Source organism: Hesperophylax consimilis, chromosome 20 (genome assembly GCF_061612785.1).
Source record: "Hesperophylax consimilis isolate HC1 chromosome 20, BYU_Hcon_1.0, whole genome shotgun sequence".
NCBI lineage: Eukaryota > Metazoa > Arthropoda > Insecta > Trichoptera > Limnephilidae > Hesperophylax > Hesperophylax consimilis.
In genome coordinates, this window is record NC_142855.1 from 18,970,769 (window position 1) to 18,986,002 (window position 15,234).

General features: G+C 37.8%; 1 protein-coding gene across 1 annotated transcript in view; it reads right to left on the reverse strand.

Moving 5' to 3' along the window:
- Positions 1 to 15,234, reverse strand: part of BRWD3 (bromodomain and WD repeat-containing protein) — a 58,962-nt gene that overhangs the window by 6,891 nt on the left and 36,837 nt on the right. The window contains exons 29-33 of the mRNA XM_089644055.1: positions 14,115 to 14,214; positions 10,370 to 10,579; positions 9,819 to 10,069; positions 8,472 to 8,557; positions 661 to 828 (exon numbers count right to left, since the gene is read on the reverse strand). Coding sequence (XP_089500181.1) covers positions 661 to 828; positions 8,472 to 8,557; positions 9,819 to 10,069; positions 10,370 to 10,579; positions 14,115 to 14,214 — 815 coding nt within the window. The remainder of the gene's footprint in view (positions 1 to 660; positions 829 to 8,471; positions 8,558 to 9,818; positions 10,070 to 10,369; positions 10,580 to 14,114; positions 14,215 to 15,234) is intronic.

Consider the following 15,234-nt stretch of genomic DNA (forward strand, 5'->3'; position numbering starts at 1 on the left):
AGTGAAGAGGAGCGACGAGAACCTCTTCCCTCGTAGGGCTTTCAGGGAACCAAGCAGGAGTAGACTCCTCCGTTGTGGGGCCTACAGGGAACCAAGGAGGAGTGGAGAAGAGAAACGAAACCCTCTTCCATCGTGGGGCCTTCAGGGAACCAAGGAGGGATGGAGAGGAGAGACGAAGACCTCTTCCATTGTGGGGCCTTCAGGGAACCAAGGGGGATTGGAGAGGAGAGATGAGACCTGAGAAGACACATTCTGGAACCAGAAGACATAGCTACATATCCAATGACAACCCTGGTGAACTTAAAAGGGACCGGGTGACTTGTTAAAGGAGTGAGGTAAAATGGGGGATAGCGCATTGGGCCTATGGCCTAAGTGCTCACGGGAGCTATATGTAAACCGTCTCCGCTCTATAAATAAAATAAATAGTGATTATTACAATGCGAGTTGCCTGTATACTGTCAGATGCATTTATTTACAAATCACGGAAAGGGGGATGGTCACGCCACTTCCGTTCCCCTTTCCCCGATTTTTTGCCAGTGGCTACGAGTTCCTCCAGGTTTGAGTTGTTAGTTTGATATTTTAGGCAATGTTGTAGGCAGACAGTTAATTGATCAATTATTCAATCAATGTGAAATATAAATAAGGCGTAATGGTGTTTACCTTATGTTACCGAGTGGGGTATCACTGTCACTCTCACTAGGCGAGGGTTCGCGCAGCTGGAAGGAGTGGTCGCTCTCGTAGCGCCGCTTGGCGCTGCCGTTGCTCGCTACCGAAACCGCCGTGTCAGAGGAGCTGCCCGCCGTGCTGTTGGCACCACTGCCGCGCTTGCTGATGACAGAGACAATGTTACATAAAGGAATTTGTAACAAGTTGTGTGGATATGGCTTCAGTGTGTTGCACTTCTATCAATGAAGAATTACAATTGCGCATTGGTCATTTTTCCAACATGGTCGCAGTGGTTATGAATGGCTGCGAACTAGCCGCATTTCTCGCACGGTAGTCTAGAGATATGGGCCACCTCTAGATTGACGGATAATAATGCCATCATTATTTTGATCAAGTTTTGTGAGACTATGGCATCCCCAATTGGGGTATGTTGTGTGGCTGAAGGTGTTGGGGAGGGGAAGGATATGGGGAAGAGGAAGGTAAAAGAGTAAATATTAAATCTGGGTTAAAAATCTAAAATATGTTCAATTTTGCAGGCTACCGACATCTGTAGTCTAGAAATTTGAAGTTACTACGTTTAACCAAAATGGTGTGAGTCCTTGCTTAGAAAATAGTGTCAATTTGGTCGGTATAGCAGGTTTCATTTTTACTGCTAGACATCACAATGACAAGTGTTTTATTTACATGTAGTGGGTTTTGAAGTCTTTAAAAAGGCTCGCATTATGTATTTTTTCGTTCTTTTCTCAACAATAACTCGATAATAAACAAGCTCATAAGTCAGAGCGATCGTAGCAGTGTTATTCGCACAGTTTCTTTATAAATATTGTACCTGTTTCAATAGTTTGAAATAAATGTAAAGTGGTATCAAGAAAACCAGTTTTTATTCAAAAAGGATCATCCCCAATTTTTAACATTTGATCCTTCAACCGGATTACGATCAGGAGATTGTATGTAAAAAAAAAAAACAAAGAACCAGCAGCCAAAAGGATACAAAATTGATTGAAACTGGAAATCATTAAGGAAAGTGGACCACATCGCAAATCTGAGATAAGTATTCAGTGCTTTCCTTCCTATCATCCATTTTATGTTTATTCAGGTCTCATGTAATTTAAACGAGATTAATCTTAAATAGAGTCAATATTATAAATAAAATCACTACCCACTTGAAAATAAGAATATAATATTATTGAATAGTGTTCTCAAATAGTATTGTCAAGATTGTCGTGGTATTCTTTCAAACGGGTGTTTGCTAAAATAAAATAATTGTCAACCGATATTAACAAAATATAATTAAAAATGGAAAATATGAAGTCATTAATAAACAAACGCGGCGTAATCAAAGGAAAACTAACCCGATTCGCGGATTCCTTAAATGCATTGTCGGTAAATGAAATTAAATTAAGATATGAGCGGGTGAAATCATTGTTAGATGAATTCGAAGCAGTTCAACAGAAAATTGAAATGTTACCGGATTCAGACGAAATTGAAAATTATAGTCAACGAGAAGCTTTCGAAAACCAATATTTCTCAGTTTTGGCAACGGCCAAAGGCACGATCGAATCCGTCGATCAAAGTAAGGTGGAAATTAAACTACCCAACCTCCAATTACGGGAATTTCATGGCGATCAGAAAAATTGGGTTAATTTCGTCGAAACCTTCAAGACTTTAGTCCATAGCAATAGTAATTTAAGCAACGTACAAAAATTCTTTTATTTGCAATCAACTTTAAAGGGAAACGCATTAAAGATAATTGCTAATCTAGAAATTTCTGAATTGAATTACATTTCCGCTTGGGAATTATTAAATGAACGTTATGCAAATTTAAGAACTACCGTTCATAAACACATCCAAGCTCTATTTTCATTAAAAGACATGAAACAAGAAGAGCCTGTAGCATTGAGGTATCTAATTGATGAAACAAACGTTAGTTTAAAGGCATTACAAAATATCGGGGTCAAGGTAGATCAATGGGATCCATTGGTTATTTATATAATATCAAATAAATTAGACACAGCTACCCGAAAAAATTGGGAACAATATATATTACAAGACGAATTACCGACGTTAAAGGAATTCTTAAAATGTTTATCTGCTAGAGCCCAAGTATTGGAACTGATGAACGCTTCTGAGAAAAAATTTTCTAGCTTACATAAAACACAACTAGGCAACAATAATTGCAAAAAAGATTCATCAGTATTTTTAGCGGTAAAGGCTAACAACTGCATTTATTGTAACGAGAAAGGTCACCATATTTATTATTGTAAAAAATTTCTGAAATTAAAATTACATGAGAGGATTGATGCTACGAAATCAATCCAAGCTTGTTTTAAATGTTTAAAGGTGGGTCACCAGGCACAGAGTTGCAAGGCAACCTTTTCTTGCAGGCGTTGTGGCAAAGATAATCACAACACCTTGCTACACAATGAGGTACCTCTGCGGGAGGCCTCCAATATGGATGCTGATAACGAGGTTTCAGTATCGAATTTTTCTGCATCGGATAAAGCAGAAAAAATAATATTATTGTCAACTGCCAACATAGGAGTTGTGGGTAGTAACAATAAAATTTTTAAAGCCCGCATTCTGATTGATTCAGGGGCCCAGTCAAATTTTATGAGAGCAGAATTTGCTAATAAATTAAATTTACCATGTGAATTGATAAACAAACCCGTTTCTGGGATCCATAATAACATCACTCACATAAAAAAGAGAATTTCAGTGGAGATGAATTCGCTTCATACTGATTATAAAAGTGAAATATCATGTCTGATTTTACAGGAGATTACAACAAATTTACCACAAGTGACAATGGCGAAAAAAGACTTCAAGTTACCACGAGGATTGGAGCTAGCTGACCCGAACTTCAATATAGCTGCACCCATCGACATCCTGTTGGGCGCGGAGAGCTTTTGGGAAATCCTAACCAACGATAGATTGAAACTCGAATCGGGACCAACACTTCAACGTACGCAACTGGGATGGATCATATCAGGACCAATCCACATGTACCCAAAGCAAAGGCCTGTATCAGATTGTTGTAATTTATCTATAAATAAAATAAGTCACCAAATAGAAAAATTTTGGAAATTGGAGGAGATTAATCCCACTAAGATTCTAAATCATGAAGAAAAGGCTTGTGAAGCCAGTTTTGCTAGTACTCATACTAGACAAGACGACGGTAGATACGTAGTAAGTTTACCGCGTCGAGCATGCATTGATCAGCTGGGAAGTTCATTGCTCACTGCTGAAAAAAGATTTAAAAATATAGAAAGAAAATTTGTGTCAAATCCCGAATTGAAGACACAATATATACAATTCATGCGTGAATATGAGGAATTAGGTCATATGGAGGTGTGTGACCAGTCAAAGGGGGATCGTGAATCCTATTTTTTACCTCATCACGCTGTAATAAAAGAATCAAGCACTACTACTAAAGTGAGGGTCGTTTTTGACGGCTCCGCCAAAACTTCAAATGGAATTTCTCTCAATGACGCCTTGATGACAGGACCTGTTATACAAAAGGACTTATACACCCAACTATTGCATTTCAGGAAACATCAAGTAGTACTGACGGCTGACATCGAGAAGATGTACCGCCAGATTAATGTGTGTGAAGCGGACCGTGACCTGCAGAAGATAGTGTGGCGCGAGTCGCCGCAGGAGGTGCTCAAGCATTACCGTCTGAAGACAGTCACATATGGTCTGGGGCCTTCCTCTTTCTTAGCCACTAGAAGTCTACGGCAAATTGGTATGGATAACAATATAAATTTTCCTAGAGCTAGTCAGGTCATAGAAAATGACTTCTATATGGATGACTTGTTAACCGGAGGAGATGACATGGAATCCTGTAGAGAGTTAAAAGAGCAATTAATCAACATCTTTTTGTCTGCGGGGATGACCTTGAGGAAATGGAGGTCCAATGTCTTGGAGTTGTCAGCCGAGTCGGGCCAAGCTAAGATTGCCGAATCAGGCAATTCTGAAAAAATTATTACTGACAATCCAAAGACTGAGAAAATATTAGGATTAATATGGAATAATGAATCTGATTATTTTTCTTATGTAATAATGAAACCATCAAGTCGAACCGAGAGTAAAAGACAGATATTATCTTGCATCGCATCAACCTTCGATCCATTAGGTCTTCTAGGACCGATTATAGTTGTAGCCAAATTGATAATGCAGAAGTTATGGCAGTCTAAAGCAGCGTGGGATGATCCATTGCCTAATGAAATATTAGCACCCTGGAGGTCCTACCTTCAAGAATTAATTCAACTAAATGTGTTGAAAATACCAAGAAAAATTATTTGCAGGCAATCTACATATCTACAACTACACGGTTTTTGCGACTCATCTGAGAAAGCTTACGGAGCCTGCGTTTACATGGTGTCGGTGGACCATGTCGGTAAGCGGCATTCACATTTAATAACGTCCAAATCAAGAGTGGCGCCATTGAAGTGTATTTCCCTGCCCAAGTTGGAGCTTTGTAGTGCTGTGCTACTGGCTAAATTAATTAAAAACGTAAAACAAGCGTTAAATATAGTGGAGATCGACACACATTATTGGTGTGACTCCATGATAACGTTGTGCTGGCTGAAAGGTCAACCTACGAGATGGGCTACTTTCGTTGCAAACCGAGTAGCCGAAATACAAGAACTTAGTGATCCAGATCTATGGAGACATGTATCATCAGCCGACAATGCAGCAGATATACTTTCAAGAGGAACCACTACAGATAAATTGATAAATTCTGCAATATGGTGGAATGGACCAAGTTGGTTGACCGAGGGAGTCAACGCTTGGCCTATATCAAATATTTCGTGTTCAAACCCTCCTGAACTCAAAGGCAAAAATATTCTATTATCCACAGATATTCAAGAATGGGAGATATTTGAAAAATTCTCATCATTTATTAAATTGAAAAGAGTTACTGCGTATGTATTGCGATTTGTCAATAACTGCAGAAGTGTTAAGGGTAAAATTTCAGACAATTTAAGTGTGGCTGAATTGGAATCAAGCTTGAAATGTCTATTGAGATCAGCTCAAATACACGCCTTTCAAAAGGAATTGAAAGAATTAAAAAACCATGGCATCGTCAACAAGAAAAGTAATTTAAAATCTCTTAATCCCTTCTTACATGATGGTCTAATATATGTAGGCGGTAGGTTGAATTTGGCTACACATTTATCTTACCAACAAAAACACCCAGTTATCTTGCCGGCTAAACATAAGCTAACTGAATTGATAATACGTCACTACCATTATGTAAACCTACACGCAGGACCTCAAGCTTTGTTAGCTAAAATACGATTAAAATTTTGGCCCATCTTTGGTAAAAATACTATTAAAAAGATATTACATAAATGTGTTGTATGTTTTAGATGTCGTCCCCGAACCGGTCATCAAATCATGGGAAATTCGCCACCCGAAAGAATTACGCCGAGTCGTCCTTTCGCTATCACCGGAATAGATTACGCCGGACCAATTCTAATTAAAAGTGGGACGCTGAGGAAGGCTTCCCTCGCAAAATCGTATTTATGTATCTTTATTTGCTTCTCAACCAAGGCCGTTCACTTGGAATTAGTTTCGGATTTATCTAGCAATGCTTTTTTGAACAGTTTAAAAAGGTTTATATCCCGTAGGGGACAACCTGAAAAGATCTTTTCCGACAATGCTAGTAATTTTAAAGGAGCTAGCAGCAGACTCAAAGAGCTGTACACCAGCTTGAGGGAAAACAACGACAATATTCAAAATTATTTAGTGAACAGAGGTATTGAGTGGAAGTTCATAACCCCTCGAGCCCCTAATCAGGGAGGTTTGTGGGAAGCAGCAGTAAAATCAGCAAAATTCCATTTATATAGAATCACTAACAATTCTTCATTAACATTTGAACTCTTATATACCTTAATTTGTCAGATTGAGGCCTGTTTGAACTCCCGTCCATTAACTTCCTTATCCGACGACATCCATGATTACCAACCTCTTACCCCAAACCATTTCCTTATAGGCACTGAATCCTGTATCATTCCTGAGAGAGACGTCCGGGCGATACCGGACAACAGACTAACTCAATATCAGAGGATCAGTTCGCTAATTCAATCTTTTTGGTCTAGATGGAAGCAAGATTACCTGATGGAACTACAAAAGAGAACTAAATGGCAGACCAGCACTCAACGGGCACTGCAAAAAGACGATCTGGTGATTTTAAAGGAAGATCATTTACCTCCACCTTTATGGAAAATGGCCCGAATTCTGCATACACACCCTGGAGCGGATGGAGTAGTACGAGTTGTTACACTAAAAACACCTCAAGGAGTCTTTGTGAGGCCCATCACAAAGATATGTCTGATGCCCCTGGATTCAGACACTAAACCTGTAATTGACGTCCCGGACCTTACCAAGGATTGATTATGTACATTACACTATGATGCTTATCTTCTCGACTCCACCTTGGATGGATCAAGCAGAAGACCTGAGAAGAAAGAAGAAAAAAAAAGGAACAATAATTGTGTTGTGTTCAGTGTAAACTATATTATTTGTGTTATTGAACTATTTAAATATGTAAAAATTAGTATGCAGACGTGTGTAATTTAGTCATTTTTGAATTTTTTTTTTTGGTTATTTAATAGGATTAATAATTTTCTAGTTATTTTTAGTTTATTAATAGAGTAATTCAACAGCATTTATACAGTTAAATTTATAAGTTTACCAGTAGGGCATAAAAAAGGGAGTTTTATTTTGTTAATTTCTGCTATTTTGAATTATTTTGTTAGTATTTTTGTGGTATATTTAGATTAAGAATTTTTAGTTTATTCTGTTTGGTTTATAGTTTATTTTTAAATAGATTATCATTCAAAAATTTAGTGCAATTTTTGAATCCCGCCCCCTGGCAATATGTTCAATTTTGCAGGCTACCGACATCTGTAGTCTAGAAATTTGAAGTTACTACGTTTAACCAAAATGGTGTGAGTCCTTGCTTAGAAAATAGTGTCAATTTGGTCGGTATAGCAGGTTTCATTTTTACTGCTAGACATCACAATGACAAGTGTTTTATTTACATGTAGTGGGTTTTGAAGTCTTTAAAAAGGCTCGCATTATGTATTTTTTCGTTCTTTTCTCAACAATAACTCGATAATAAACAAGCTCATAAGTCAGAGCGATCGTAGCAGTGTTATTCGCACAGTTTCTTTATAAAATATTGTACCTGTTTCAATAGTTTGAAATAAATGTAAAGTGGTATCAAGAAAACCAGTTTTTATTCAAAAAGGATCATCCCCAATTTTTAACACCTGGCTAAAGCCATTTCAAGCAAAGTTTCAATTCTGAATGGTGGTCTTACACCAGGGTGATGCTGAGAGTATCTTCCTCTCTGGAACGTGCTGCAAGTTTACTATACATTATTTAAAATGGATAAATTGTAAAATAAAATTTACTTGCGCACCCCGCAATTTCAGCTTGCTAGACGAGAGCCTTGTCCCTCGACCACATAGGCTCTCGTCCGCAGGGGTATGCAGAGGGGATGGGCTGCCACAACAGCCTTATCACGATAATGAGGGCTCGCTATAGTTCAGGCACCGTGACTACGAGATGCCCCACTAATTGTGCCACTTTCTGTACATTATGAGGCCATTTCTATTCCAACTAACTAACCACCTAGCTATATGTCCGCAGGGGTATGCAGAGGGGATGGGCTGCCACAACAGCCTCACCTGCACACTCCTCACTTCAATCCACATTCACACATTCTAATTCCTACACTTTTATAAATACTTTGAGTTTTAATTTAATAAGAGTAATTGCAGAATCCTTACCGCGTCTTGGCCTTTGGGCGCCGCCTTTTGCTGTGTTTGGACTTCCCACTCCGACGTCTGCTTTTGGTTTCATGCTTTCGCTTGCCCTGAAACCAAAATGGCTACAAATTAGGATGCGCAAAACAACTGGAACCAAACAAACCACTTATTTCCGCTTTACAATTAAATCCAAATAAATGGAATATTTCTGAACTTATCCAAAAACTGAAAACAGTTTTTGAAAGGTGATGAAATACATAAATTATCATATTGTAAACATTAAATTTTTTTAATGGTTTTATGTTTTTTTGATAACGAAAAAATACATAAAAAACACCTATTTTATTTAATTTTTGGAATAACTTTTATTGAGTAATACCTCAAATTGTAATATTTAATTATTGAAGACAATATTAGCGATTTTTAAACGAAAATCTGAAACAGAAAAATCAGAAAAGGATACGGTCACATCTAGGACACGAACCCAGGACCCTTGTCTTTCCGGGACACCGCTCTACCAACTGAGCTTGAGCATGCGTGTGTTTCCCAAAGTAGTAACTGACAAAAAGGATGATGCGTGTGTTCCCCAGAGTAGTAACTGACAAAAAGTATGATGCGTGTGTTCCCCAGAGTAGTAACTGACAAAAAGCATGATGCGTGTATTTCCCAGAGTAGTAACTGACAAAAAGCTTGATGCGTGTGTTCCCCAGAGTAGTAACTGACAAAAAGCTTGATGCGTGTGTTCCCCAGAGTAGTAACTGACAAAAAGCATGATGCGTGTGTTTCCCAGAGTAGTAACTGACAAAAAGCATGATGCGTGTGTTTCCCAGAGTAGTAACTGACAAAAAGCATGATGCGTGAGTTCCCCAGAGTGGTAACTGACAAAAAGCATGATGCGTGTGTTCCCCAGAGTGGGAACTGACAAAAAGCATGATGCGTGAGTTTTCCAGAGTAGTAACTGACAACAACGTTTGACATACAACGGTTCAATCAACCAAATTGATTCGTCTGTGGAGAGGTAAAGAAATAAAGAAAGTTGAAGAGTCCAAATGCCATATATTCAGAACCAGTGGCGGCTCGTGACTTTTGGGTGTACTAATGTGCTAATATTACAAAAAATTGACATTTCTAAAATTGGATTTTTTGTATGAAGATTATCAGGAAATCCATGCGAAAATGCGAAATCCACGGCCAAACTGAACTTTCCTGAAAATTTACATACAAAAAAATCTAACTTTCGAGAAAAAAATAAAAATCAGTAATGTCGAATTTTTCAAACTTAGCACTCAAACACACGACATTTGGGATTGTGGCGTGCGATGGGCTGATTGACATGGGTGCGATGTACATATTGGAAATCAAAGTCACCTTCTTTTTCCTCCTGGGGTCGCGCCGCGCCCTCGACGGCTTGTAGCTGTCTCCGCTGTCGTCGTCCGTGCCCCCTCCTCCCTTGTGGCTGTGTCCGGACACGCTGCCGTCCGTGTCGCGCCCGCTGCCGCCGTACGCTGCTATCCCCCCCCGCTCGGGCAGCGAGGTAGTGAGGGGGCGGCGGCGAGAGAAGCGGGTGGGTGGGGCGGGGGTCGCCGCGCTCGGTGCGGAACGCTTGCCCTTGCCTTTGCCTGTAACATATCAACCAACCATTCATCACTTCTGACCTGCAGATGGTTCATTCCGAGCATGCCCAAGAGAAAGTCAGTCATTTCTTCTGGGAATACTGCAGTCTATCCTCTCTGCCTACCCCAGTGGATACATGGTGGTTAAGTAGTTAGTTATTTAGTGTAATGTAAAGTGTGAACGAGACAGTCTGTAAGGGATTGAATAAGACAGAATCTGTTAACCCTCTTGCATCTCAGTAGTCAGCCAGTATCCATTGAACATTCCTATAAATACATAGCATAGAATTAGTTAATCTTGCGTACCTTTATAGGGCGTGGGAGGTGCTCCCCTCAGGGGTGCGTCGCTGTCCCAACTGTCGTCGTCATCACCGTTGTCATTGTGGTGGGCGGCAAAACCGTTGCCACTAGCAGAAGCGGCAGTTGCGGCCGAGCCGTGGCCGTTCTGCATGGAACGGCGCGAGGACGGCCCGCCACCATCCTCCTCTGACTGACTGTCATCTGAAGAATCTGACGCTGAAACAATCAACGAAATACATTAAATAATAAAGGAAATAACACATTATAGTGAGGCCTTCGACAAGATCGACTACAGCGTCCTGCTTAGAAAACTAGCTATCCGTGGCATTTATTGAGAGATCTCCTTCGTTGGATAACTTCATATGAAACAAAACACCACTTCCGGTGTGCCTCAGGGGTCTATCTTGGGTCCGTTGCTTTTCTATATTTCCACAACATTTTCCATAAAGCTAAATAAGTGACATAAACAATAAAAATAAAGAAAACACTAACTACTGTGCGTTAGGCGGGCACGTTGAAGAATGACGCTAACTTAACTAACTTTGTTACTGTTTTAAAATGTCTGCCCTTGTGCCATATCTTTCAAGAATTACGGGTAATAAGGAATTAAGGACCATCTGGAGACGCCAAAGGGTCTCCCTAATCTGGCCTTTCCCGATCCTGCCGGTGGACGTAGGTACATCCACCGCCAAGACCTGAGGTGAATCCGGGCACCTTGCCAAAAATATGGGAAAAATTTACTTGCAAGAAATTTGAAATATGACGATTAATAATTATTAGGTCCCAATGATCGAGTGGTAAAGACGCCGGTCCCGGTAAGACAAGAGATTCTGGGTTTGATTTCTAGTTGTGACCGAGATCTTTTTTATTTTCTGTGTATTGTTCTGTTTCATGTATCTATTAGATTTGTTAAACATTGATGGCAAACAAATCAATGACATTGTTTATTTTGTTGCCAATCGAATAATATGTATTTATTTTACTAATTTACAAACATTTAATGTGCAAAAAATATCATGAAAAGAAGGCAAGTTTTGATGGAATCAGCTACTGCGCCGTTCAACGGGTACAAATATTGTGTGCCAATAGCCACTTCTGAATACTGTAGAAAAGAGATCCCTGAGGTGTATGTGTGGTAAAACCATATATGATCGTGTGAGAAATATGGAGATCCGCAAAGAGTGCAAGGCTGATGTAAGCGTAGTGAGCAAGATTAAGAAAGGAATGGAATAAAAGAGTATGTATGAATGTAAATGAGGCAACGAGTGTGTATCAAGACCGAGTTATTTGGCGGTCCGTCCTCTCTGCCTACCCCTGCGGAAACGGCGTGGTGGTTAGTTAGTTAGGCTCTTCTAACGTACAAAAGGTTTAAAAAATAACGAGTGTTTCATTATCTTCCTTTTTTGTAACAAATAGAGATAATGATATCCTCACTGGGATCTCCCGCGCTGAGGATTTCATTTACGTATTGTTCAAATTTAGTAGTGTGGATAATATAAAATTATTATAAATAGTATTTTTTCTGAAATAATCTATATACAGGGTGTATCGGCACGTACCCGACAAACTTTAACCAGCTATTCCTTAGCACATTTGGAGTAAAAAATGTTATGGGCACTTTGCTGTCCGGTAGCATTTTTTTTTCAATTAAAAACAAAAAAAATTTAAAATTTCCACACTACATCACTGTCATTGGCATTGCGTTTCGTGTTCAACAGCTGTTATAAGCAAGTATGTCAAAAAGCGTCTTCGCTCTTTCGCACACACTAAATGATAATAGTTAAAAATGAGACGAATGGTGCCGTGCCATTTCGTTGTGATTGTAAAAGTGCGCCAATATAGGTACACACGTGCATTATTCAACGGAATTCGAATAAAATATTTGCCAGATGGGTTTTCAAACTTTGACAAAGGATAAAACAGTGGTGACATGTGGTGAAAATATGAATAATAAATTATTTATTAAAAAAAAACGTTACCGGACAGCAAAGTGCACATAAGATTTTTTACTCCAAATATGCTAAGGAATAGCTGGTTAAAGTTTGTCGGGTACGTGCCGATACACCCTGTATGTAAGTATATATAAATAAAAATGTTAAATCTACGAAAGTTTTTCACAATTGAAATTTCAAATTTTGACACAATGTTGCATACAAATACTCATGTGTTTATATTTACCTATATTATATAAGACCCAAGAGAAATTATTTTCCCCAAGGCCTCCTGTGTGTGGGGGTTAATGTTGTGACAGTTAAAAACAGCGCCATCTGTAGGACGTAAAAGCAACACGCGCTATTGTTTCTCTATCTGCACAGACAGACTGAACCACAGCAACGCGTGGCGGGGTACAGCTAGTCTACATATATAAAAATTCAGCAAAACTCTAAAAGAAAAACTCGACCGATTTCGATGAAAATTTCAAAGTTTGTTCTTATTAGTGCCAGGAGTTTTTAGAGAGTGGTATGAATGGTAGAAGAATTCGGGGACGTCGGAATACTTGATGCAATATCTTTGCACTGGAATGAGATACGAAGTCAATGTAATGTACAAAATAACACGAACAGACCAGTTAGACAAGCGTACAAAGAAAACATAAAAACTCCGAGAGTAAATTCAAGCTTTGGACAAAGACACTACCAATACCATGCTATAAAAGCTTTCAACAGTCTAAAAATTGAAATTAACATTGAGGAAAATAAATATAAATTCACACACAAAATTACAAAATGGATTAAAGAACAAAAGAGACAATATTATCAAAATGTCATAGCATAAAATAAAAATAAAACCTACACGTAACACACAAAACCAATATAAACACACATCACTCACAAACACACAAGATTTTAAATGTTTTATTTTCTCTTTAACCACTCAGAACATTAGAACGTCAAAAGACGTAAATATGATAATAGCGGTCAAGACATTAGAACGTCTTTTCACGTAAACGCGCGAGATTTTACAAAAATCGATTTATTTCCATCACTAGTAGACCAAGGCTGCCCAACCCCAGTTTAATTATATTTCTTCAATAAAGAAAGTGTTATTTCTTTATGATACTCAGAAAAAAGTACATTTTTCACGGCTTTGAAATAATGGTTATCGATTCTTACATATTTTTGACGTTTTCATAAAATATATATTTAGAAACGCAAATATTTACTTATAACAACACAATGCGATAGTGGATTTCATAATCTTTCCAAAACATTTTTTAGAATGAGGCTACGTTTCCCAAGACGTGAGTTATGATGCTTTTAGCAAAACTCGTAAATAACACAAAAATTATCACGTTTTGACAGTTCTCAAAGAAACACATAGTATATAAATGTCTTTGTCTGAGAGGTTAAATGTATTATGTAGATTATATTTTCATATTATAAAATGAAGGCCCCAGCACGGGCAAGCCACCCAGTGACTCCAACATTACTGGAAAACTTTGAAATGTAAAAAAATATTGTACTAAATAAAAAAAAATTAAAAAAATGTAGTTTTTTTAACAGTAACATTGTGGCATACAGTAGTGAATGGTCGGTGAAGTTTGAGACACTATTGCGGGGTCTACTAGTTATATTATAAATATATTACATGGTATTGTTGAGTGGTTTAGGTTTCAGTCTGTATTTGTTGTCGGTATATTATCTATTTCTGATCTTCCTTCATTATTTATTTGAGATTTAAATGTTATAATATTGTTGCGAGTTTTGAATGAGAGTGGGATTTTGTTGTAATTTAAAAATTCAAAGCAAACCTTTAGCGCCATTCCTTCTCCTTGCAGACTTCCAATGTCTGTGCACCGGTCCGTAGAGCGTCTCAAACAAAGTCTCCAATCTCAGCGTCATGGCAAATATCTAAAACACAAACAAACTTCATATTGCGACATCGCCTCCTTTCCTATATAGATCCCGCCTATAGAGCTAACATTAGCATAACTATCTAACTTAACCTCAAATGTATACAGACTGTCAAGGGATGTACTCGACTCACTTTAAGAGGAAGCTACAAGCCAAAAATGTGTATATTCTTGGTGTACCTTATATTGTAGGTAATAGGCATTAAAATCACTTGACAAACTGAGGCTAGAAACGTTCGATTTCAAGCACAAAACTTGGTATAACTTATATTGTAGGTAATATGCATTAAAATCGCTTGACAAACTGAGTCTAGAAACGTTCAATTTCAAGCACAAAACTGGTTTTTATTTATTTTGTAAATAATTTTATAAGAAAGCAAAAAAGTTAATCAAGTGAAACTGTCACAGATAATCTTAGCTATAATACTGTATTTTTAAAAAGTTGTTTCCTTTACGCGTTCATACATTTCTATTGAAAAAAAAAAATTTTTTAGTAGTTTACATTTATTTTTTTATTTGTATTCTACTCAAGCAAAACGATAGGAAAACCTTCAATTTATCTAAATCATTTATCTGATATTCATAATGTACACCAATTCGTTATAAAGATTAATCAAAATAGTGATTTAGCATTAAGCTTCGCTTTAACCAGTGATTCCTGACATTATTTGGAGTAAAAAGAGATAAATGAAACATTGGTTTCCGGCGACATTTTTTTATGTTCGACCATCAAAAAAATCAGTAGTAATTGGAAAGGTAGGGTAAATGTGAGGGTTTAGGAGGATACTCGGCTGTCGATGACAAATGAAAAAAACATCAAAAAAGTCACCAAAGACCAAAGTTGAATTTACATTTTTTTACTCCAAATAATGTCACGGATCACTGGTTAAAATAAGTCAAGTATGGCCCTCAACACCCTGTGTATGGCATATATATTAATATATCTTTGCATTATAAATAAAATCTGTTTGTTTCTTAGACATATATAAATAATTCATTACTTTTTTAATTGTATGAA